The sequence below is a fragment of the Onychostruthus taczanowskii genome, unplaced genomic scaffold (assembly GCF_017590055.1).
Source record: "Onychostruthus taczanowskii isolate IOZ18803 unplaced genomic scaffold, ASM1759005v1 scaffold103, whole genome shotgun sequence".
NCBI classification, from domain to species: Eukaryota; Metazoa; Chordata; class Aves; order Passeriformes; family Passeridae; genus Onychostruthus; species Onychostruthus taczanowskii.
This window is the reverse complement of record NW_024496858.1, coordinates 370,414-395,215: the sequence shown is the minus strand read 5'-3', so window position 1 is coordinate 395,215 and position 24,802 is coordinate 370,414. Positions and strand designations below refer to the sequence as shown.

The window sequence follows — 24,802 nt, the reverse complement described above, 5'->3', positions numbered from 1 at the left end:
ATTCCTGTTCTTTCTAGCCTTCTGATGAACCCTTTTCTCTCTATTCTTTTAGTATAGTTTTAGTATATCATTTTAATATAATATATGTTGTAATATAATAAAACAGCCTTCTGAAACACGGAGTCAAGATTCAGATCTCTTCACTCATCCCGGGAGTCCCATCGGCTCAACCATACTGGGGCGGTTTTAGGACAATAACAAAAGGACATGGAGGGGCTGGAGCGTGTCCAGAGAAGGGAACAGAGCTGGGGAAGGGTCTGGAGCACCAGGAGGGGCTGAGGGAGCTGGGAAGGGGCTCAGCCTGGAGAAAAGGAGGCTCAGGGGGACCCTTGTGGCTCTGCACAACTCCTGCCAGGAGGGGACAGCCGGGGGGATCGGGCTCTGCTCCCAGGAAAACAGGGACAGAAGGAGAGGAAATGGCCTCAAGCTGTCCCATGGGCAGTTTAGGTTGAAAAATTGGGGAAAATTTCTTCACAGAAAGGGCTGTGCAGTCCCAGCACCGGCTGCCCAGGGGATTGATGGAGTCCCCATCCTTGGGCGAATTTAAAAGCCATGTGGATGCAGCACTTGAGGACATGATTTAATGGTGCAATGGCTGGACTCGATGACCTTGGGGGGCTTTTCGCGGCGGGCAGGCGCGGCGGGCAGCCCGGCGCGCGGGCAGCAGGAAGGGCCCGCGTAGCGGCGGCTGAGGGAGGTGGAGCGGGAGGGAAACGGGGAAGGGAACGGGAGAAAGGAGAAGGGAGAGGGGGAGGAAGGGAGGCCGCGATGCCGCTGTACGAGGGGCTCGGCAGCGGCGGGGAGAAAACCGCCGTGGTGATCGACCTGGGACAGGCCTTCACCAAGTGAGTGCTCTGCACTGCGGTCGGGATTTGGGAGTGTCCGGTCTGGAGAAGGGGAAAGGGTGCAATGGCTGGACTCGATGACCTTGGGGGGCTTTTCCAGCCTAAATGATTCTGTCATTTTTACGATTACTCCAGCAGCACCAGCCCCAGTCGCTCTTCCCCTCACGCAGGCCCCGCCCCTTCGGCCCCTCCATGGCCCCGCCGCGCCGCTCCCCGCGGCTGCCCAGCCCAACGCCGGAGCGGAGCTGAGGGGAAGCCGCCCCGCACCGCGCCCGCCGCCGGCACCGCAGCGCTCCCGGCCGCGGGAAAGTGCAGGGAGACCTCAGAGCCCCTTCCAGTGCTTAAAGGGGCTTCAGGAGAGCTGGGAAGGGATTTTGGACAAGGGGCTGGAGTGACAGGACATTGGGGAATGGCTTCACACTGCCAGAGGACAGGCTTAGATGGGATATTGGAAAAAAAATCTTCCCTGTGAGGGTGGGAGGCCCTGGCACAGGGTGCCCAGAGCAGCTGTGGCTGCCCCTGGATCCCTGGAAGTGCTCCAGGCCAGGCTGGACAGGGCTTGGAGCAGCCTGGGATAGTGGAAGGTGTCCCTGCCCATGGCAGGGAGTGGAATGAGGTGGTTTTTAAGTCCCCTTCCCATCCCATCCCAACGATTATTCCAATAATAATTATGTGAGGTTTTCCCCTTTCTGTGTTGAGGATTTCCCCTTTCTGTGTTGTGTGGTGTGGAGCTGGTAATGAACAGCCTACGTTTTTAATCTTGTGTTTTAGATTAAAACAAGATTTAGCTCGAGTGCTGAAGCAGGAATGCTCACTGATTTTTTTCAGTATTTCACCTCGTGGGCCAAAAGCTTTGTTACCTGGGAATGGGAGGATTTTACAGAGCCTTCATGGATGGGGACAGGTGATTCCCATGGGTGGTTGTTGTGGATTCACACGGACAGCTTTTCCCAAGTTTGTGGTGTTTGTGAACTTTTATTCCTTGGGCATTGTTTATCCAATAAAACCCTCTTTTGGAAATGCTTTCTCCCTGAATAGTGTGTTTTAAAGATCTGTTTCCAGCCTTCATTCTGATAGAAGTAATAGCAGCTGAATTGTATGAGAAATGTCTGTTCTGTTCCAAATAAGGCTGAAATTAGCTGAAAGTTGAAGGAAAACTGCCTGTACACACTGGGACTGCACAAGCATCTGTTTGAGACAAAAGAAGAAAATTCTGAATTGTGGCTGTTTCAAGATTTTTTTTTCTGAAATGATCCAACACGTTGACAGTTGCCAAGTATCAGAATCAAGCATTAATTGACTTTTTGCATTAAAAGTGCTCCAAGTCCAGCAGCTTTACAGAAAACTAGTTTTCCTCAGAGATTTGTAGTTACTGGGAGTGATGGGTAAAACAAATATCAGGCACTGAGACTAAAATAAACCTTGAATTCATTTTGCTTTTCATTTCCTTTCTTCAGTCCATGGTTCTTGTGTGTTTGAGGAAGGCCAGGTGGGTTTCTGAAAAGTTTGGTTTGGGGTTGCTGCTGTTTTTTATCCTTTTGTTGAGGGAGTCAATAAAAAAATACACAAAACCTTTATCTTTTAGTCCATCTTTAAATTTATCTCCAAGTGGCTGGATAGGAAAACTGCATGCAAAATGCCTCTCTGCAGTAAGAAAATTCCCTAATTCATTGCTCTGTGATGGTCCCTGGGCCCAGGGGCTCAGGTGGTGACTTCAAATAATCAGGTTTTTAACATTTTCTTTCAGGTGTGGGTTTGCAGGAGAAACAGGACCAAGGTGCATCATCCCCAGTGAGATCAAGAAACCTGATGTCTCAAAGGTGAGCTGGTTTTATGCTGTTTGGTGTGTTATGGCATAGAAAGAATTTGCTTTTTCTGTCCATCACAAGCCATTTTTCACTGCCTGAGTAAAATATTATGAAATATTATTATGTTTTTCATTATTTTAACTGCTGCTATTAAAAACTGTGAGTAGGTGCAGGTAAGTGTGATGCCAATGCTCAGCCCCCATGGAGCTTGTGTTTTGGGGCATTTATTGAGAAATTGCTTTGCCTAGTTATGCTTTTTTCTTTTCATTTCGTAGAGGTTGGAAAGCTAATTCTAAGTTGCCTGTATGAAAAATTAGCATTAATTAAGTGTGGAATTGAGCTAGAGGGTGGGTTTATGTGGTGCTTTAAGGACAAAGAGCAAATCAGGCAGGAGTGAGTGTTTATATATAATGTCAGATTAAATATATATTATGTATGTATTTATATATTTCTTTATATATCATATGTATATATATACACATATATAAATAATCAGTGCCCAGCATTTGAGCTGACTGTGGGTATTTTCCTTTCCCAGCCTGTCAAGGTGGTTCAGTACAACATCAATACAGAGGAGCTGTATTCCTACCTGAAGGAATTTATCCACATGCTGTATTTCAGGTAAGAGACTCCTCTCAGGTATCCAGGCCTTCCCTGAGCACTTCCAGGGCTGTGAGCAGGGCATGGACACTGCCTGGTTAGATAAGAAAACTGAGATAAGGCTTTGCAAGGGGCTGCCTGGCTGTGTTGGTGCTGGTGGTGCTGAGATCCAGCTTATCTTACAGAGAGTTCCTGTCCTGCAGCAGCAGTTGCTCTGTAAAAGCAGAAGGTGTTTGATAAATTTCCTTTCAGCTGAGGGATTTCTAAAGGGCCTGAGAAGAAGGCATCACCTCAGGAGTTGCATTGATTTTGGTGGGGCTGAAGCTCCTGTCAGTGCAGAACTCCCTCCACAGTGGCTTGGAAGGAGGAATCTTTACCTGTGGAATGTTTTTACCTCAGCAGTATATCCCTTTATTCTGTTTTTATTACCCTTAGAGAATAATGAAATTGGGCTTGGTCTTTTTTCTTTGCTTCCAATCCATATTTTTACACCGTGAAAGCCATCACAGGAAACCAGGATTTAATTCCTGTGCCTCAGATCTGCTGTGGGCTGGGTTGTTTTCTTCTCCTGTCCTGGGCCACCACTTTGCAATTGAAATCAGGACAATTTCATCCTTTTCCACTGAAATCAGAGCATCTGAGTATCAGAGTATCATCATTCTTATGTGCTTTATGACACTGGACAAGTCATTGATTACTTGTTTTTGTATTACTTTATATTGATTTTAAAATGTGTAATGCATCATTCTTATGTGCTTTATGACACTGGACAAGTCATTGATTACTTGTTTTTGTATTATTTATATTCATTTAGAAATGTATAATTAATTTCCTGACTTTTAGGAAAGCATTGGGGTTTTTAAATTTGTGAAAATCTTTGGGGTCTGCTGTAGCAAATGCTATCTAAATGCAAATCTTCAGGATTTTTGAGGAAAATGGAATATGACTGTAGGATAGTTCTCATAATGTCTGCTTAAACTTGCCAGTTTTATTTTGCACTTCTTGTCTTTTTTTAGGCATCTGCTGGTGAATCCCAGGGACCGGCGTGTTGTGATCATAGAGTCAGTCCTGTGCCCCTCACACTTCAGGGACACCCTCACCAGGGTCCTTTTCAAGCATTTTGAGGTGTGTGTTTGACAGAAATGTGTGCATTTGCTCCACTTGCCAGGAAGAATTTTGTTTACAGTCAGTACCAAATGTGGGGGGAAAAAAAAATAGAAATAGTGGCAAAAGAGAGAGAGGCATAAAGAAGGAAAATCTGACGGTGGTGTGGGGAAGTAGGGCATGAAAGTTGGATTAAAGACCATTTTTGTTGCATTCTTACTCTTCATGAGGCCACAAAGCAGCAGCAGTTAACAAGGCTCTGCAAGGTTTCCGTGGCTTGTAGGTAATACAGCTCACAGAGCACTGTCCCAGACAGATCCAGTAATCCCCACTGAGCACTGCCTGGAGCCAGGATTTATATTTAAACACTTCTTAGTGCCCTGTCAGCAAGTCTCCTGATTTCTGCCACAGTCAAGATCTGCCTAGCACACAGCTGTGCTCATTTAGAGAAGAACTTACCTGAAATCAAGTATCTGCTCTGCCTAATCAGTCCTTTTGAAGAAAAGTTGTGGGGAAAAAAAAACCTGTGGCTACCCCATCCCTGGAAGTGTCCAAGGCCAGGCTGGATGGGGCTTGGAACAATCTGGGATGGTGGAAGGTGTCCCTGCCCGTGGCATGGAGCTGGAACTGGATGATCCTTAAGGTTCCATCCCCTCCAACCAGTCAAGGATTCTGTGAAAAGTCTGAACCTAATTCTTGCTCAGTTGTAGCAGGAAATGTTTTAGAAGGTGGCTCCATGCTTCTTCAGTTCAGACAGAAGAAAGTTTAAGGTTTTTCTATAAAAACTAGTGAAACCAGTTTGACTGCAGTACTTCTTCACTCTCCTTCCACAGCACAGTTGACCAACTAAGCTCAAACTCCTGCATAATTCTTTCTTACTATTGGTAAAAATTTCTGATGACTTCAGTTTGCTGAAAGATTTGAGTTGGTTTTTTGAAGTTTTTTTCCTAATCACTTTTGCTGCAATAAAATGTCTCAGCTAAAGCACATCCCATGCAAAAGGGTTTGAAAATGGCTCGTGTATGCAGTCATATTTTGATGGAGAGACTTTGTAACATGTTAAGAAGCCAGTTAGTACTGATGGAAATTTAATTCTCTCTGGTTTCTATTTTTCTACTTGGTGCAAAGAGTGGTTTATTAATACAGGGTCAATATTTTACCTTCTGGCTCTGGGTTAACAGTCAGTATGGTTCCTGTAAGTGCAGCATTTATTGAAATTTCTCATTTAATTCACACTTCAAAGTGTTCTTTTAATGGAACTGTTGCTTTCTAGGAAACTTGATTTATGGAATTCTGGGAGAAGGAAGTCATTCTCATGTAATTTCAACTTGAGTTTCCACATTGTTTTTGTGAGAGTGTTTCAAACAGCCTCTTCTGTCTGGGTGCAGCAGTGTTTGTCATAAGGCACACTTTTATGGATTTTCTAGCTCTTTTATTCACATCTTCAAGTTTTTACAGCTTTTGAAGTAGCTTTACTTCAGCTCCTTTCATTTTTTCCAACAACAATAAGAAACTGGACCTGAGTTTTATAGCTCACAACACTTGGTTTTCTTACAAGCCCATTCCAACATCCATCATTACTGAAGTACCTGGTGTGCTCCACAAAGAATTTGGAATCCTGTTTTATTTTGTTCATTAGATTAGTACTGGAATAATTCAAGACACAGTTGTTTGGGTTTTGCTTTTAAAATGCCATTCAGGTAAGGCATCAGTGCTTTGTTTCTTTTTTGTTTCTTTTTTCCCCCCTTCTGCCAACTTTGCTTTTGGTTTCTGTGTAGGTACCTTCTGTTTTGTTTGCTCCAAGTCACCTGATGTCTCTCCTGACACTGGGGATCAACTCTGCCATGGTGCTGGACTGTGGATATGCAGAAAGCTTGGTGCTGCCTGTATCCTTTCATTTTCAGTGGGGCTGTCATGAAACATAAGGGTTTTTTTTAAACTAAAAATTAATTTTGGACAAAAGCAGTTAGAAGGTGGCTGATGCAAGGGATTGTAGAAGGGAAAAGGCATTTAATTCCAGCAGACTGAAAACTAATGAAAAATAGGAGAATTTCCTGATCTTCCTGTAGATCTATGAGGGAATTCCAATCCTGAGTTGCTGGGGTTCCCTTCCCCTGGGAGGAAAGGCCATCCACAAGTAAGTTCATAGTTATCCATTCCAGGTTACAAATGATTTATTTGTGAAAGTTCCTCTTTGACCATGAGCAAAAATTCCTCTTCTAAATTTAACTTGCTGTAGCATCATCCAACTTTTAGAGTTAAAACTCTGCAGCTGTTGCTGATGTGGTAAAAACTGTGGGAATGGGGTCTCCTTAGGTTTATATTTAGAAGGATGTAACTGCAAGGAATTAATCCTGTCCCTGGAGTATAGTCCAGAGAGGCAGGCTGGGCTCATGACATCTTTCCCCACCCTCCTGTGCTCTGTTTTAGGGAGCTGGAGTATCAGCTCTTGGAGCAGTGCACGGTGGATACAGGACTGGCCAAAGGACAAAGCCTTCCCTCCGTGATGGGTGAGGACTGGGATGGGGCACCTGTGCTGGGAACTGCTCTGGGGAAAGGGTGTTCATCTTAACAGAGAATAAAATGGCTTCAGGATTCACTGTGTCTGGTGTGGCCTGCCTTCATCAATTCTTTCTCTGGATGTGGCGCTGGGGGCCAGGGTTTAGCTGAGCTGTTGGGGCTGGGTTGGACTCGATGATCCTGAAGGTCTCTTCCAGCCCAGTGATTCTGTAATTTCACAAGTGTATTATTTTTATGATAAGCCTCTTCTCATAGCAGTTTTCAGTAAAGGCTGAGATAAAAGTTCTATAGTAATTTTTCAGTCTGTTTTGAGCAAAGACACTTATTTCTGTTCTTAATATCTTTTCTGCTTTGAAAATCTTTGAAAGCTGCTGTCAGAGTGAAAGTCTAATATATTAAATTTAATTCAAATTTAGAGCAAAAGTTATTTTTAAGTAGGAAGATAATTTAAGAATAAAACTAATTTGTTTTTTGGTTTTTTTTTTATTTCAGGCTCAGTCCCAGAAGACATAGTAGAGGATATAAAAGGTAAATTTGTTTGCTTTGTGTAACTCCAGTGTATGAAATTGTGCAGTGGAGTGTGATAATAACAAGTGTGCAATATTTTACATTTAGGAATTAAAAATATTTTATATTTAGGAATTTATTTCTCTTCTCTGATGTATTTATTACCTCTTGGATGAGCTTGTGTTGTTCCTCTTTGAAAGCAAAACCAAAACCAGGTTTTGAATTCCTCTTTCACTTTAACCTCTGTGTTGTTGAGTTGCAACTTTTAGATGTATTTAGTAGGTGGGCAGAGAAAGAGGATTGCACTGTTGTGTAGTCTATAGATTAACTAGAAAGGCTCAGTTTGCTTTAAAGTAAAAAAAAAAAAAAAAGTATTTATAAAAGATATTTCAGTGTGTTTAAATTAACTAGAAAGGCTCCGTTTGCTTTAAAAAAAAAAAAAAAAAAAAAAAAAAAATATATTTATAAAAGATATTTTAATGTGTTAAGGTAGGCAAGAGGAGACAAGAACTACATTTACTACCCCAGAAAAAGTAAGAGCCTTTCTTTGGGCAGAACTTGGATGAATTCCTATGTGACTGTTACATGTGCAACGGATAGAAAAAGGTGTTTTCCTAGAAAACAGTAACTAGTACGTGTCCTTTGGGTCAAATTAGGAAGAAATCCTTCAGTCAAATGCAAAATAAGTGCAGCTGGTGCTTTATGAAATGAAAGTTGCTTTTCTGATTCCTGGGCTTTCCCACCTTTTCTGACGAGTTGTGTTTTCTATGCAGTCTTTTGGAACCAGGGACCCCAGGCTAGGGATGAAATTGTTGCTGTCTGTGTGTTGAAGGGCTGTTTCTTTGTGACAGCAGTTTACAGGAAGATGCTCACCTGTGCCAAATACAAATAACTAAGTGTATAAGAACAGTAGCAGCTGGGATACAAATGGGACTGTGCTTTTGTCAGAAAAACCCTCTGGAATTCTCAGGGTGTTGAAGAGTTGCAGCAAGGAGGATGTTGCATGGTAGGAGCTTGCTTAGGAAATGAGCAATGCCTCATTTGACAGCTGTGGTGCAAAGCCTGCAGTGAAGGCAGGATACAACCCCTGGCACCTTGAGGCACCATTAGGAGGATTCTGGCTTTAAATCTTGTGTGGTTTGTGTGAGAAGGGACAGGCAGGATTTCCAACACAATTTTAGGGTCAGCTTTGTTTAACTTGTGGTTTAGAGAGCATCTGAACTCTGCTGGGGAGTGGAGACTGCTTCTCTTTGCATTTATTTGATAATACCTTGGACCAGCAAGTGCCTGGAGTGTGTGTTCATCTCTAAATTAAGAAAATGGCTGTTTTTGGTGGTGATGAAAGGATCCACCCAGGCCTCACCTGTGCCCCTCTGTTCCTTCCCCTCTGCACAGTCCGCACTTGCTTTGTGAGTGATCTCCAGCGGGGGCTGAAAATCCAGGCAGCCAAGTTCAACATTGATGGCAGTGCTGAGGTGAGTGGAGGATGCAGCTCTAACTGCTCTTTTGAGGTGGCTGCAGCCTTTCTGGGCTCTAAAATAACAATACAAGTCTGCTTTGGTTTCCAGCGTCCCTCACCGCCTCCAGACGTGGACTATCCCTTGGATGGAGAAAAGATTCTCCATGTAGTTGGCCCCATCAGGTGAGAAATGCCATGGCAAAGTATTTGTCATTACAATGATATATTTCAACTCTAAAAGCACATAAATTTTCATAAAATTGGATTTTAATGAGACACTTGCATATGCTTTTAATGCCTCTAAAATGAAAGTTTGTGCTGGGCACAGTGCAAGCCCATCGTGGGAGGGGGTGGCTTCTCCACAGCCCCAAGAGGAAGATGAGAGCAGAGAGGTTGGAGGGATGGGGGAAGAGAAATGAGTGTCAAAGCCTGATAACAGGACAGGTTTAGTGATGTGAACAGGGCATTTGAACCTGGGCAAAAGGAGGCTCAGAGGAGACCTCACTCTGCAGCTCTGCCAGGAGGATGCAGCCAGGTGGGGGTTGGGCTCTGCTCCCAGGGAACAAGGGACAGGACACAAATAAAGGGCCTCAGGTTGACTTGGGGAGCTTTAGATGGGATTTTAGGGAGAATGTCTTCACTGAAAGGTTTGTAAAGCACTGGAACAGGCTGCCCAGGGCAGTGGTGGAGTCACCATCCCTGGAAGTGTTCAAAACACGTGTGGATGTGGCACTTGGGGATGTGGTTTAGGGGTGAACAAGGTGCTGATGCTGGCTTGACAGCTGAATGTGATGACCTTAAGGGTCTTTCCAAGGATTCCATGACTGTCCCAAGGAGTCCATGATTGTCCCCTCCCTGCTGGGTGCATGGGCTGTGTGACAGGAGTGACAAAGTGCTGGCAGCAGAGGGCTGGAGTTATCTCCAGCTCTGCTGTGCCTGAGTTCAGCTCAGTGTTCTGCTCATTAACACTCACTTCCTGTGTGTGCCACAGAGACTCCGTGGTGGAAATCCTCTTTGAGCAGGATAATGAGGAGACATCTGTTGCCACTTTGATCTTGGATTCACTGGTTCAGGTATTTTTATATTAGAAACAGTTTAGGGAAAGCCTCCAGCCTTAGACAACCTGTAGTTAAAAATGACTCAAGACTTTGAGTCCTGCAGGCTGCTGGTTTACCTGTGCTAGAATAAAATTAATTTGGACATCTTTATTGCAGGCAGTATATTAAATTTATTGCAGGATTTTTTCTAGGCGTATACAAATGCTTCACTTCTTATTATATTTAGGAAAAAAAATCCATTAGAAAACCACTATAAATGGAAATTTTCATTATGTGGTAGTGTATATATGTTAATTAAAGTTGGCTCCCTGTAGCTATTGATGACATTTAAATAAGTTTGCTGAGATGCAATTTATTGGAGAGCCATGGACTTGGCTGATATGACAAACATTTCAATTAGAATTCTTTATGAAAACAAATTGTTCAAGAAGTTCTGTGCCTGGAGCCTTCACCTCTGCACCTCCAGGCATTTCCCTTGCATTTCTCTCCTTATGTTGGTTATTTTCCAGCTAAATAAGAGAAAACAGCAATTGAAGGGCATAGAAATGGACTGACTTTCTAAGAGACCTTTGAATGGCTTCAAGCTCAGGCACTGATTTATTTGGGGTTTTTTGGTGTCCCTGTTTGCATTAGTGCCCCATAGACACCAGGAAGCAGCTGGCAGAGAACCTGGTGGTGATCGGGGGCACTGCCATGCTGCCGGGCTTCCTGCACAGGCTCATGGCTGAGATCAGACACCTGGTGGAGAAACCCAAGTACAAGGAAGCTCTTGCCACTAAAACCTTCAGGATTCACACTCCCCCTGCCAAATCCAACTGCGTGGCCTGGCTGGGAGGTAAGAATGGGAACTACTGGGAAGCAGGGGTGAAAAAAAAAAACCCTTCCAAGTGGGATTTGTGGTGAATAAAACCTTTTATTCTTAGGGTTAGCAAACCAGAACAATTTCTGTGCACCAAATTCTGTGATGCTGTTATTCCCTGGCCAGCTGCTGTGGGCTGAATCTTCTCACAGCTGGAGTGAATTTGTTTGGTGGAGAGTTTTGGTGGAGAAAAATTGCATAGAACACAATGAGGTTTGGTTGAAGTGCTTCAAATTAAAACTTTGTTGTAAGAAGTGGGTCAGCCAGGCCAGGTTTGCTGTCAGCAGAGAGCAGATGATTCCTTGTTTTCAGTTACTTTCCAGGGATGTAAATGGAAGCAGTTTGGGACTAGCTGGGCTACTGACAAGGAAAGCAGCAATGTCCACTTATCCCTTTTAATTTAGGGGCAGAGCTAAAAGATCCCAGTTGAGACTCTCAGTGGGAAGAAGTAGAAAGAGAAATTCTATGTGGAATTAATTGCAGATTTTTTTTCTTTGGCAGGAGCAATTTTTGGAGCACTCCAGGACATCCTTGGGAGCCGCTCTGTGTCCAAGGAATATTACAGCCAGACTGGCCGCATTCCAGACTGGTGCTGCCTCAACAACCCCCCTCTGGAAATGATGTTTGATGTTGGGAAAGCACCCCCTCCATTGATGAAAAGGGCTTTTTCCACAGAGAAATAAGCACTTAAATGCCACACAAGGATTCTGCCCCATTTCAACTGCATCCATGTGCTTTGGGGTTTGGTCTTTGTTCATTAATTTGTGTGTAACACTATTAAATATGAACGGTGTGGGTGTTGTCAGGGTGTAGGCACTAACACTATTTAAAACCCTGTCCAGTTATAGTTTACAAACTTAACTCTGGCAGCTCCTCTGCTCTTTTGTCTTGTTTTGGAGAAATTCTGTCCCCTCACGAGCTGTTCCCTACTGAGTTGTTTATTATTTATCTGTATAGTAAATGGCATTGCTGAGAGAATTTGGTTTAAGATATTTTCATTTTAAGCGTGTTGAGAAGAATGAACAGCACTAGGGAAACATCTGTGGGAGTTGTTAGTGCCAAATTCTGTATTAAAATATTCCACCTTTGAGTCACATGTGAAGAAATGGTTTGGGGCTGTTTAGCAAAGGTAGTGGAACATGATTTCCCCTGTTGTAAGAGTTTTAGCAGAGAACTCTTCTGCCTGCAATCCTCTCGTCATGCTGAGCTAAAACCTCTCCCTGTGTTTCCTCCAAGAAAGATTTCAACGGTGTAAGATTATAAATAATTATAAATTAATTATAAACAGGTTTGAGGTCAAACTTGACTCAGTGGCTACATGGTAACTGCTGGTATCTGCTGGTTACTGAGCTGTAAATCCTACCCTGAGGAGCAATTTTTTGTCTCAAATTTGGGAAGATAAATATAACATTTTTTGGGGTGGTGAAGTCTTCTATTGGCACAAACGTGCTTTTTGTGACAGATCTCCCTGTGCTGCCTGCTGCCCACCTGCTGTGTGCCTGAAGCACGACTCTGCAAGTCAAACAGATATTTAAAGAAATCCTCTTCTGGTGAACCCTGGCACAGGGAGTGTGCTGCAGCACTTGAGTAACTCCTGCATGGAGTTACTCATTTTTTGTCAGTGTGTTTTACCTTAACAGGTGCTGTTCGTTTTTATACTTGTGGGATGAGGTTGGTGTTTCAGGGATCATCTCCCGGTGCTGTTCCAGGCTGGATAAACAGACAGAGTCTCGTTGCCAGGCACAGAGAGCCAGGCTCAGGTGTCCAGAGCATGCAGCCCGAGCTGTGCTGCTCATTTTCAGTCACAGTCTGGGTAATTTGGGGTGCAGGTTATGTTTTACCTCTGTAAGAGCTGAACCAGAGCTTCCTGAGAGAGGAATTTGCCATCAGCACGAGTCCCATGGAGCTGGAAGCTCCTTCCCTGCTCAGTGGGAAGGAGTCAGGAGCTGGAACTCCTACAGAGCCTGTGGTGGTGCAGTGATGTCATTTTCCTGAACTGCAGCAGACTGCAGCTGAGGAAATTCAGGATATTCTTAGCCCTTCCTTTTCAGGGGTGTTTCTGTGCTGCTCTGCGCACGTACCCTGGGGCCTCTCCCGGCGTGTTCTGCCACCTCGTCTTCCTTCTGCCCACTCAGATCTCCTCCTGTGGGGTTCCTGCATCACTGAACAGCCTCAGCTGCTTCTGTTTCACATGGCAGGGACAGAATTCCTAACTCCCAATTACTGCTGGGTTAAGTGCAGAGTCCCAGGACCTGGCAAGGCAGATTTTTATTTCATTGAAGGAGTGAGAAACACGCTTAATGGTGTGCTCTGGAAAGCCCTCAGAGATCACACCCTAAATGTGTGATGGTGGAGAAATGGCTGGGTTTTCACCCTGACTGTTGTAGTTCTGTCCTTGGCACAGCTGTGGGATCCATGGATCCTCCCGGCAGACAGGTTGGCAGTGTCTGCCTGACTTAGCAGGAAGGACAGGGACAGACACAAACCCCTGCAGTAACAGGAGGATTTCCCTCTGAGGTTCCTCCTTCAGGACTGGATGCCATTCCAGCAGGCTGGTGTTGGCCAATTGCAGACAGCTCCAGGCGAGTCCTGCTGACTGAAGGAGGATTTTGGAATATACACGAGCCCCTTGTGCTCTGCCTGTGTCCTGCTGCAGCAGCAGGAGCTGCTCCCCAGGGGAAGTGGCTTTGTTTCATTCCCTCATCTCCCTTTTCATGGAATCACATTGTCTCAAGTCAGAAGGGACCCCTGAGGCTCATGGAGCGCAGTCCTGCTCCTTGCAGGACTACATGGAGTAAATCCTGTGGCTGAGAGCATTATCCAGATGCTCCTTGAGCTCTGGCTGGCTGTGAGCACTTCCCTGGAGAGCCTGTTCAGTGATGGGCCAACACAAACCACAGAATCCCGGAATGGTTTGGGTTGGAGGGGACCTTAAACCTTATCCAGTTCCACCGCTGCCATAGCAGGGACACCTTCTCAGGTTGCTCCAAGTCCTGTCCAGCCTGGCCTGGAGCACTTCCAGGGATCCAGGGGCAGCCCCAGCTTCTCTGGGCACCCTGTGCCAGGGCCTCCCCACCCTCACAGGGCTGAATTTCCTGCTGCCCTAAACCCCTCCCCGGGAGCACTTCCAGGGATCCAGGGGCAGCCCCAGCTTCTCTGGGCACGCTGTGCCAGGGCCTCACACCCTCACAGGGGTGAATTTCCTGCTGTCCTAAACCCCCCTGTCCCTTCCTGTGAGGCTGCTCTCCCGTCGTTCCTGTGTTTAACCAGGGCTGTCCCATTCTAGATGGAGAATCCCCCCCTGCCTCTTGTTACATTTCCTATGGCAGGTGCTTGCCCAGCTCTCTGCTTCATCCAGGTATCTCTGTAATTCCTCTGTCTGCGAGGGAGCCCAGAGCTCCTATTGATTAACATCTGTTTCCTGCATTGTTCATTAAAAAAAAAATACATAAATTCCTAGCAGCCGGTGTTCAGTGGTCACTGCCCAGCTCCTCACGGCTCCACCTTTGCTATGCACATGTTATTCCTGCACGCAGGTCACTTACAAAAACTGATTTTCTCACTTATTCACCGACGGGAAAAGCTCAGGAATCAGCTTTTTCCCGCCTGGAACCCTTCGAGGGGGTTCAAAATTAATGCGCCCAACGTGGGGCTCGAACCCACGACCCTGGGATTAAGAGTCCCATGCTCTACCGACTGAGCTAGCCGGGCGCTGTGGCGAAGGTCCAATTACATACAATTTAACGTAGCTCATAGTTACGTCATCCCGGGAGCGCGGCGCGGCGGCCAATGGGAGCGCGCGTTGCTGGGCGGTGGGCGCGGGACGGGCTGGGAGCGGCGCCGCCATGAGCTCCATCGGCACCGGGGTGAGTGCGGCGTGAGGGGCGGCAGCGCCGGCCACGCCACGGGCACACGCGGCGAGCGCGGCGCGGCGGCTCCGGGGCGCTGCGGGCGGCTGAGTCACTGCGGCCCGGCAGGCCCGGGGAACCGGCGGCGGGGCGGGGCGGGCGCCGGGATAATGCACCGCTTGTGCTCCTCTATATAATATACGTTATGCATTTCAACTATATTCCTGTGATCCGTACGTTTAATTTAAGTGGGGGCTCGCGGGGAAGCAGGGGAGGGGCTCTCGGTCGGGAGCTGCAGTGATATTGAGCAGTAATGCGGGGACAGAGCGACAGAGCGGAAAGTGAGCTCTGATACTGGGAAGGAATTCGCCCCGTGAGGGTCTGGGGCCCTGGCACAGGGTGCCCCCAGAAGCTGGGGCTGCCCCTGGATCCCTGGCAGTGCCCAAGCCAGGCTGGCAGGGCTTGGAGCAGCCTGGGATGGTGGAGGTGTCCCTGCTATGGCAGGGGGTTGGAAGTGGATAATCCTTAGGGTTCCTTCCAGCCCAAACCACTCTGGGATTCTGTGAAATGTGAAGGCAGACAAAAGCTCCCGTAGGTTTGGAGTGTTGTGTAATGCTCAGTGATTTCACATCCAGGATTTGCAGAGTGGGTACATCCAGCACTGATGAAGTGGCCTCTCCTGGTTTTTAGTCTCTGTTTTCTTCTGTTTCTACATCTTATGTAAAGGGTCAGCCTGCTTTGGGGGCTTCACACCATCTCTAGCAGTGACAGTCTTGAATTTTTTAAATGAATAGCCTTGATCTGAAAATGCTGTGATACTATGTGGGTTTTTCTTCCTGAGAATTGTGTCTTTTTCTTCAGTATGACCTGTCAGCTTCCACGTTTTCTCCAGATGGCAGAGTGTTCCAAGTGGAATATGCTATGAAAGCTGTGGAGAATAGCAGGTAAGATACAAATATCTGCAACAAATATCTGCTCTTTTGGCCTCTTTTGAAGCAGAGCTGTTGGACTAGAGAAACAGGAGGGTCAAATTGTGGTGGTAAAATGAGCTCTGATCTAAAAGCCCATTTTAGGGATGTGGATTGAGGCATGCTCAGAACCTTCCTTGTAAATGTGTATCAGCTTCCCAGGGATTCCTCAAGTCATGGAGGACATCCAGGTGCTGCTGAAGCTGCTCTGGGAGTGCCTCTGCTCCCTGGAGTGTGTGTGAAGGAATGCTGGGAGCTGGAAATCCCAGCTCTGCTTTAGGGACAGATTGGCAGGGTCACCCTGGGGCACCCAGGGGTCTCTCTGCTCCACATAAGGATTAGAATCACAGAATCCCAGGATTATTTTTGGGTTGAAAAGGACCTTAAGGACCATTTAGTTCCACCCCCTTGTTGTCTTCATTGCTGGAGTTGTGACCAACCTACCTTGGGAGAAATCATGTCCCCGTTTCTTCTGTCCTGGTAATTGCCTGTGAAGTATTTTACATTGTGAGGAACTGACATTTTTCTTGTCTTCCAGTACAGCAATTGGGATAAGATGCAAAGATGGTGTTGTGTTTGGAGTAGAAAAATTAGTGCTGTCCAAGCTTTACGAGGAGGGGTCCAACAAACGCCTCTTCAATGTCGACCGACACGTTGGGATGGTAAGGTGCCACTCCTTTAGGTCTGCATGAATTGTAAGGGGACCCCCTCAAAAGGATAAATTTATCAATCAGAGAATCTAAAATAAGTAGATTAAGAAAGTTATGTTAATGTGTCTGTGTGCAAAGTCAGAAGTGCCAGTGGTTTTTTTACTCTGTTCTGTAATTTATTCTTTGAATTACAACATACATGAGTAAAATCCAGACTTAAAGTAAAAGATTGAGGCTGTCTTAAATTTTTAGGAATGCTTTTCCAGTTGTTCAGACTTGTCTGTAAATATAAACACAAGTGTTAAAATGCTACTTTTTTACACAGTTACCAAACAAGGTGTGTTTAGGGAAAACATGCTGCATACGAGGTTTTCTTCTCAGCAATGTGGAAATCACCTGAATTCCTTAAAGACTGGTGTGTGGAGCACAGACCTGTCCATAATAGGTGTGAGAAGGTGCCAGGGAGTGGTTGCAGTGTGAGAGAAGCCTGTGAATGCACGGGACACAAAGCATTGCTTGGCTTGGTGCAGTGTGGTAAACCAGGAGAGGATAATGAAAGGAAATAAAGCTTCGATTATTGATGTTCCTAGAGGAAAGCTCTATTGATGCTTGATGCCATTGGCACCTTCAGAGGCTGGAGGCAGTTGGGCAGTGTGGATTGCTCCGTGGCAGGGATGCTGGGTGTGTGCTGGGTGTTGTGTGCTCTGTGTGTGCTCTCTGTGTGTGTGCTCTGTGTGTGCTCTGTGTGTGCTCTGTGTGTGCTCTGTGTGTGCTCTGTGTGTGCTCTGTGTGCTCTGTGTGTGTGTGTGCTGTGTGTGTGCTCTCTGTGCTGTGTGTGCACTGGGTGCGTGTGTGCTGTGTGTGTGCTGTGTGTGTGCTGGGTCTGTGTGCGCTGTGTGTGTGTGCTCTCTGTGTGCTGTGTGTGCTCTGTGTGTGCTCTCTGTGTGTGTGCTCTGTGTGTGCGAGCGGCTGTCCCGCTGTCCCTGCAGGCGGTCGCGGGGCTCCTGGCAGACGCGCGCTCCTTGGCGGACATCGCCCGCGAAGAGGCCTCCAACTTCAGGTCTAACTATGGCTATGACATCCCCCTGAAGGTAAGAGAGCAGAGCAGCTCTCAGGGCTTTTGGCTCTTATTCTTGACATGAGAATGAAATTTGATTCCTCGTTTCTGTAAATAAGGGTTTCCAGTGTTTTATTTTTCCTTTTTGCACGCAGCATCTTGCAGACAGAGTGGCCATGTATGTGCATGCCTACACCCTGTACAGTGCTGTCAGGCCTTTTGGCTGCAGGTGAGTCTTGCAGACACACTATTTGTAAATATCTTTTGGTTCACAGTTGCTAGAACTGCTTCAGTTGTCCGAGTTCTTTTTTGGAACCTGGAATTAGCAACCCACAGTTCATGTCCTAAAGAATCCCTTCCCCTTTCTTTTTGTGTATGTCTGACACCTCAGGTGAGGAATTTATATTCCCATAAGGCTCTGCCAGGCTTTTGCAGAGCTGGTTAATTTGTCCCTGGTTTTTAAAGTTTGAGGGTTTGTGCCAGTCAGCCTGTGCTGGTGGTGAAAGCAGAACTTCCCTCTGCAGTCACCCTGCTTGCCCTGACACCCAAAGAGCAGGTCACAGCTCCTGTGTGATTGTGGTACAAAGGGACTGATAAACAGAGATCTGCTGCCAGGTTACTGACCAGTAAAAGGTTTCTGGCAATGTGCAGGTGCTGTTGTGAGGCAAATTGCTCAACAGAGTGTAGCAGGACAGGAGGAGTTCTGCTCCAGGAAGGGTGTAGGAAACCTGAGCTGGTGTAGCCTCTCTAGTTCTGTGTGTGTTGGTGCAAGGAAAAGTTTTAATTTCTGTTTTCTCCTCCAGTTTCATGTTGGGGTCCTATGATAGTGATGATGGTGCACAGCTGTACATGATTGATCCATCAGGAGTTTCATACGTGAGTGTATCAAAAATATTTTAGCATAAGTTCCTCTTCTAAAAATTTCTAGTTGGGAAAGTAGTAAGTGTTGGTCCAAAAGAGCTGCTGTTGTTTTCTCCTTCTGCCTGGGAAGATCTCTGCTGAATCACTGCTGCTCCTTTGCACATCCTTGTTAAACAAACATTGTGTATTTCTTAGAAGTGCAGTCTGAGAAATGAGTTTAAAGCTTGTCTGTCAGAAATTGGGAGTTCATCCACTTGGCTGTGTCCAGTGAAAACTCCCATGCACTGCTCCAAAAAGGCAAGGATTGCAGTGATACCCCCTTCTCTAAAAACTTCAGGTAAGAGGGGGCTGTTCCTCTGACACTGCCTGCCAGCAGCAAACCAAACCAAAATAGAATCGTTGTTAATTGTCGTTAGTGCTGCATTTTCAGCTCTGTGTTACACACAGGTCGATGCACACTCATACTGCTGGATTTCTTAAAATTTTCTTGCAGTATATGCAGTACCATGGCTGTTGAGAGAAACAGAAATGCTTAATTTTTGTGTGTTTACACTTCAAATACATTTGCACTGTAGGTGGGTTTAGCTTGGGATTTGCTTGGATCCTGTAGAACTTCTGTAGTTCATGTAGAATTTCTCTCTTCAAACTAATTTTAGTTTAGTCTTCCATTTTTTGTAATAGCAATTAAAAAATCTATTACAACACTTTAAGCTGATAAATTTCTGTCCAGGAATTACTGAACAATTTCTATCAGTACTGGTGTACTTGATGTAGTAATTGGGCTCTATTCAACAATTTGGGGATATGTCCCAAGAGAGAACAATACCAAGGTTTTTTGGCCTCTTATTATGAATAAGGTGGGGATGTTGTGTGCAAAGTGACAATAAGAGGTGTAGAGGGTCTAGTATTTAATTACATTTGCATATTGTTTGGTTTTTTTTTTAGGGTTATTGGGGTTGTGCCATTGGTAAAGCCAGGCAGGCTGCAAAAACAGAGATAGAAAAACTTCAGGTATGTGTAACAGTGTTGTGCTGTCTGAAATATTCCTGGCTTATCATGTTACCTGTTGGGTGCCTGAAATACATAAAATGCAGGAGAAGCAGGTGAAATATTTCCTTGTACATTTGCCAGTGAGCCAGGTAAGTGAGTGAATATAAAAGTATAAATGTGTTTTTAATTCTGAATGAAAACCATAGGGCAGCATTGTTCAGGATGTTGTATCTTATCTTTTTCACAAAGGTTTTAGATGATTCTTTTGTTTAACAAGTTCAGAAAGGCTGCTCTTGCTAAGGAAAAAGTGGTCTGTGGAGAGAAGACCAAAACCAAAAAGTATTGAAGTGTCCCTTTAGCTGATTGAAGTTATGGTAGAATCCTGAAAGATTTCCACCTTCCTCATATGTGGAGGTGGAGACAGCATGGAGCCAAATCCTTCTCCTGGTGTGTCTCATGTCCTTATGATTCTCTGTTATAAATATATCTTATTTTGGTCTGCAGAGGGATGTCACAGCTGTTCATGGAAAGGTTCAGAGTTTATATGATTGTTATATTTTTAAGAATATCCTATTTATGGTGCTGTAGCACAATGACTGAAAAATTACAGGAAAAATGAGAATGTTCTAGACTTGATTTACTCAGTTTTGAATCTGGTTCAGATGCTTGAATACCAAATGAAAGGTAAGAAGCCTGCATGATCATTTGATCTTTATACTGGAATTGTGGCACCTGGGGAATCATAATTTCAATTCCTGTGTGTGCACATTGGCTAAAGACAGTGCTGTGTTGGGTAACACACAATTTAGTCCAAATAGTTAATTTTCTGTGCAATGCTGAAATTTTCCAAAACTTGTGCAGTTACTATGTGAGCTCCTGGAACTGGACAGCAGAGCTGTAGAATGCACACCTGGAGCAGAGGTGTGGCACAGGGCCCAGCTGAGGTGTTTGTTCAGGGGGGTGTGCAGTGTCCCCAGTAATGGAGTGTGGGCTGAGTCCAGCCCCTTGTGCCCATGGCTCTTGTTCACTGTGGACTGGGCTGCTTTCCAGGTCCCAGCTGATTTTGACAATGTGAAGTTGTCAAAGCTAAGATGGGAAAGATCAGAAGTACAAAAGGTTTTGTGGGGTGATCCTGCTGATGGTCAGCTAAGATTTGTTTGTTGGAAGAGAGAAGTGCAGGTGGAAAGGGAGAGGCAAGCAGGGAGTCAGGACTTGAACCCTGCCTTGGGGAACTGCAGAGCAGCTCCTGGCTGGGGAGGGTACAGTGTGTGAAACTGCTGTAGCTGAGGGGGAAAGAGGAAAACCCTGCACTGATCACATCCTTTGCATTTTATGTCTGTAAACTCAGCTGTGGGAAAACTTGTAGTTGTGTGGAGACTGCTTTAATCTCTTCATCTCCTGCAGCTCTGATACTGTTGCAGCTTTTTGATATGTGGACATGATCATGATTAACTCCTGGGATAAAACTGTTCACAGTGTTTACTTTCATTGTCTGCAGAATTTACATACCTGGGATGGGAAAAGGATAATGGCAGAAATGAAACTGACTTCGGTTTTCTTTTTTGTAAATATGCATGACAGTAGTAGAGCTTTAGGGTTTCCTGTTTGACTGCTGACTTTACAAAATGCATGAATACACATCATCACTTAAATGTTTGTGTGACACAAGCTACATTTCTGTTCTGGACTGAGTGTCACAAAGGCAGTGGGTCTCTGTTTAGGGAACTTCTGCAGATGGGATTGTGATGGCACATTAGTCCAAGCAGGCATCTCTTCTGTGGCCTGTTGCTTCACCCCAGAAAGGGCTGTGGCATTCCACATGAACTCTTGTCACCTTAATCCCTTCACCAGTGCCTTACAACTACCTGCCATACTGAGAGTTTGAAAACGTTTTGAGAATTAGAAGAGATGGTAAATTGCATTATAGAAATACAGGAAAATATATTACTGCTTCATGGGCCAGAAAAGTTGATCTATAAAACACAAGTTTGTTATGTCCTGGAATTTTGCACCAGTCTTTGTTCTGATTAACTGTGAAGCTGCCAAAACACTGTGATATAACTGAGAGAATGTGAAATGAGATGCTGATGCCTTGCTCAGGCAGGCAGTTGGTTGTTAAATGATATTCTCCTCTTGGGGCATTACTTAAAACCCGAAATTACTTGCATAAAATGTTGGTAAGACCAAAAGTATTCCTATGCTGCCTAGAAGGAATAGCAATATTACATGTGAATATATGGTGCCTCTCCCATGTGGTTATTTTATATCAGTTGAGCATAAAGCATCTAGGAACAAGTCAAGCTTTTAGGATGCCAGCATCACCAGTGTAGCTTCTAAGATTTCAGCTGATGAGTGCTTTAAACTGGGAAATTTCCAAGTAGTATTTTTTTTTCCTAGAATCTTTCAGTTAAAAGATTCTTCCCTGGAAGAATGACTTGCATAGAACAGGCTAGAAGCTGCATTGTAGAGAAGAAATGTGGTTTTGGCCTTTTCTGTTCCTTTGACTCCTGAACATGAAGCTCATCAGGCACATGCACAGCTTCTCCTGTTCTGGCCCTGTGGAAGATTTATATTCTCTTAATAGAAATCTTATATCTGTGTGTCTTTTGCCTGCAGATGAAGGAAATGACCTGCCGTGACGTTGTTAAAGAAGTTGCAAAAATGTAAGTCTCCAACCTGTTTTTCCAACTTGACAGAAATCCAGCCTGGTGAGCTTGCTTTGGTTTCAAACTGAGGCTGTTCCTTTTAAACTGGGTGTTGTGTGTTAAACTGTCTGACTCTAATCCCTGGTTTTAAAATATTTAAACCAGGTGACAGATGAAGGGAAACTTGGTGTGCTGCTTCTGACGTAGGAGTTGTTTGAACAAAGACCTGATGCTTCAGAGAGAAGCTGCCCACAAATGATGCTGAAATCTTGGACCCAGCCTAAAAAAAACTCAAATGCTTGGGAAAGAAGCAAAATAGTACTTCTTTAAAGGAATACATTCAGTATAGCTGTATTATTATTAGACATTTAAAAATAATTTATAATAATGAAAATACTTCTGTTCTAGTTGTGCTTCAGCTCAAACTCAGCAGCAGCTCTAGACAGGGCTCTGTTTTTCAGCTCAAATTCATCTCCTTAGTAGCACTGAGTGAGGTAGCAAAGATTTTAATATTTTTAAACCTAAAATACTAGGCACAGTCCAGAGCAGTGATTTCTTCAGGAGCTTGTGAAGGTGTACACTTTGTTGCTGAAGGCTTGTAACCAGCTGAACCATGAGAAAGGCCTAGAGATCACCTCAGCTAGCAGACAGGAGGCTCTGTAAGCACAGAGGGGTGTTTTCCTGGACACCAGTGTTCACTTCAGTCTTTGTATTTGTTTCACAATACTTCCACTGGAAGTGTGCTGCTGAAGGTATCCTGCCTTCCTCCACTATCTCCAGGGTTTCCACACTGGGTAGAAATTGCTGATATTTTTCAACTTCTGACTTATTAGTGCTTTCTGAAGCAAACTAAGAAATACATCTTAAACAGTGAAGCCACAGGTTACTGTGAGTTCTGCTGGTTTGAGTGTCTCAGCCCAGGATTGTTCCACTTTGTTTGCATGTTCTGCCACAGGATGAATCAAATCAGTTTTGTTATTGCAGTGTTAACATTTCTATCCCACAGGCTAAGCAGTGATTTTACTGGTCTGGGTGGCACTGTGTATGCTGTGATACCACTTGGAGTTTGAATTCCCATTTCCACGTTTGCCATAAGCACCACATTGGAAATCTTGTGTACAGACTTCTGATTAGACACAAAATACTTTGTCTAATTTGGGATTTAGTGTTAAGTGTAAACTGCAGTAAGGTTTACAGGGGAAATGCAGGACACTCCAAGCTGTATTATAACTGGTCTAGCAGAAGCAGGCAGTGATGATGCAGCCTTGGTCCTGCAGAATTTAAATCTCAATGTTTGCTCCAGTTAGGGCAACTCAACCTGCATCTTGCTGTAATGATTTAAGGTGCTGTTAGATTAGCAGATTTAAGTTTGGAAAATCCTCTGATGGTTTTTGGTGAGAAGGCACAGGAAAAGCTTCTATTAATCATGAGAATACTTTAACAGAAGAAATCTGTGACAGGAACAAAGTATATTTAGCCTGTTGGTCAGTCTGTTCTAATCTGCTCTTTGTCTGTTCCTTTCAGAATCTACATAGTTCACGATGAAGTAAAGGATAAAGCTTTTGAGCTGGAACTCAGCTGGGTTGGAGAAAGTAATGCATTTCTGTAATTTCTATAAACACTCCAGAAAATTTATAACTTTTTGTAACTAAAGCAAAACATTGCTTCTTAAATTCACTCTGTATGTCAGGGTCCTTGTGTGAATTGTAATTAAGATATATTCTTTTTATTGGCAGTAACCAATGGAAAACATGAAATCGTTCCCAAAGACATCAGAGAAGAAGCAGAAAAATATGCCAAGGTAAGTTGTGACTTGGGTGTTGTTGCAGTGCTCCACTTGACAAACTGCTGAGCTGCCAGGAAAATGTATCATCATCCCAACACACATCCCCTCAGGGCGAGCTGGCCTTGCTGGGAAGGGACACTAGGGAAGGCTACAGTGTAACCAGGGATCGTTCCTGCTCTCAGAAACTGTTAACTCACTGCCTGCCACAAGTGGGGTCTTGCTCCTTCAAAGGTGAATGCACTGATGGGAACTGTCCTGCTCACCACGAGGGTTCAGACACTGTGAGAGGGGGGATGAAGCTGCAGCAAACCTCACTGTGTTTATTGCAGGCTGAATTACAAAACAGCTGTTAGACTGTTCTTTAATTGCACTTTCTTTTTTTAAACAGGAATCTTTGAAAGAGGAAGATGAGTCAGATGATGACAATATGTAACACATTGTTACTCCAAAACAAGTCCAACTTTTCTTATCTTAGACCAGGTTTGTTTATAATGCATTATGCATGGGATGCTGTTGTGTACTTGTTGGAAGAAACCAACTGACCAACTTGCACTAATAAATTTTCCATTTTACTGTCTGTTAGCTTTTATTTCAAAATGTATAGGCCAGCAACTGTATCAGAGACAGTGAGAAGGAAAGACATTATCAGGCTGCTGTTGCTTCCTAAAGCACTCCATTTGAGCCAGGCTATGCACAGAAAAACAATCTGTTTAGACAAGTCTCTTGCTAATGCTGCATAGTTTAATATTAAAAACTAGTACTCTGTTCTTCCTTGGTTAACCAGTAGCACAGTTTGTTCACAGCCACAGTCTGTGACTGCTCTTTGCAGAAGAGATGAGAACGTGGCCAGCTCCAGCAGCAGGTTATAGTTTAAGGTGATGTGCACAGCTGACAACTCCTAACAGCCCATGTAACAACCAGGAGTGCAGCAAAAGGAATGTTAATCTGAAGTACTCAGCCTAGGCTTAGTGGAGGAGTAGGAGGAATTAAGAACTAATTCAATTTAAAACAGTGCTTGTGTTAAGTTCTAAAGCTGTGAGATCTATTAAGCAAGGTAATTGGAATTAATGCTTGAAGAGGCAAACTATTTTTAAACTCTTTTATTCAGCTGTAGTTAATCTGAACACACTTCTGAATCTGCTTCATCAATTGTTGACCTTTCCAGAAGAGAAAAACAAGCTTTGCTGCTGTCATTCCCCACTTCCTAGGAAAACAGACTGCCTATTCTAGTCACTTC

General features: G+C 44.5%; 3 protein-coding genes and 1 non-coding gene across 4 annotated transcripts in view; 2 read left to right on the top strand and 2 right to left on the bottom strand.

The window, feature by feature from the left end:
* Nucleotides 1–24,802, bottom strand: part of ARMH4 (armadillo like helical domain containing 4) — a 102,176-nt gene that overhangs the window by 65,572 nt on the left and 11,802 nt on the right. The window lies entirely within an intron of this gene.
* ACTR10 (actin related protein 10) lies at nucleotides 675–11,738 on the top strand. Its single transcript, XM_041413687.1, has 13 exons — nucleotides 675–845; nucleotides 2,593–2,665; nucleotides 3,192–3,274; nucleotides 4,270–4,378; nucleotides 6,136–6,243; nucleotides 6,427–6,494; nucleotides 6,788–6,867; nucleotides 7,370–7,405; nucleotides 8,780–8,859; nucleotides 8,953–9,026; nucleotides 9,835–9,916; nucleotides 10,535–10,736; nucleotides 11,262–11,738. The coding sequence occupies exons 1-13, from the start codon at nucleotides 769–771 to the stop codon at nucleotides 11,441–11,443; spliced, it is 1,254 nt and encodes a 417-aa protein (XP_041269621.1). The 5' UTR covers nucleotides 675–768; the 3' UTR covers nucleotides 11,444–11,738.
* Nucleotides 14,399–14,471, bottom strand: TRNAK-CUU. Its single transcript has one exon. It is a non-coding gene; the product is annotated as a tRNA-Lys (tRNA).
* On the top strand, nucleotides 14,558–24,142 carry PSMA3 (proteasome 20S subunit alpha 3). Its single transcript, XM_041413702.1, has 11 exons — nucleotides 14,558–14,626; nucleotides 15,470–15,552; nucleotides 16,115–16,238; nucleotides 17,216–17,317; nucleotides 17,439–17,512; nucleotides 18,087–18,159; nucleotides 19,090–19,155; nucleotides 21,751–21,797; nucleotides 23,304–23,371; nucleotides 23,516–23,580; nucleotides 23,954–24,142. Exons 1-11 carry the CDS (start codon nucleotides 14,606–14,608, stop codon nucleotides 23,996–23,998), a joined length of 768 nt encoding a protein of 255 aa, XP_041269636.1. The 5' UTR covers nucleotides 14,558–14,605; the 3' UTR covers nucleotides 23,999–24,142.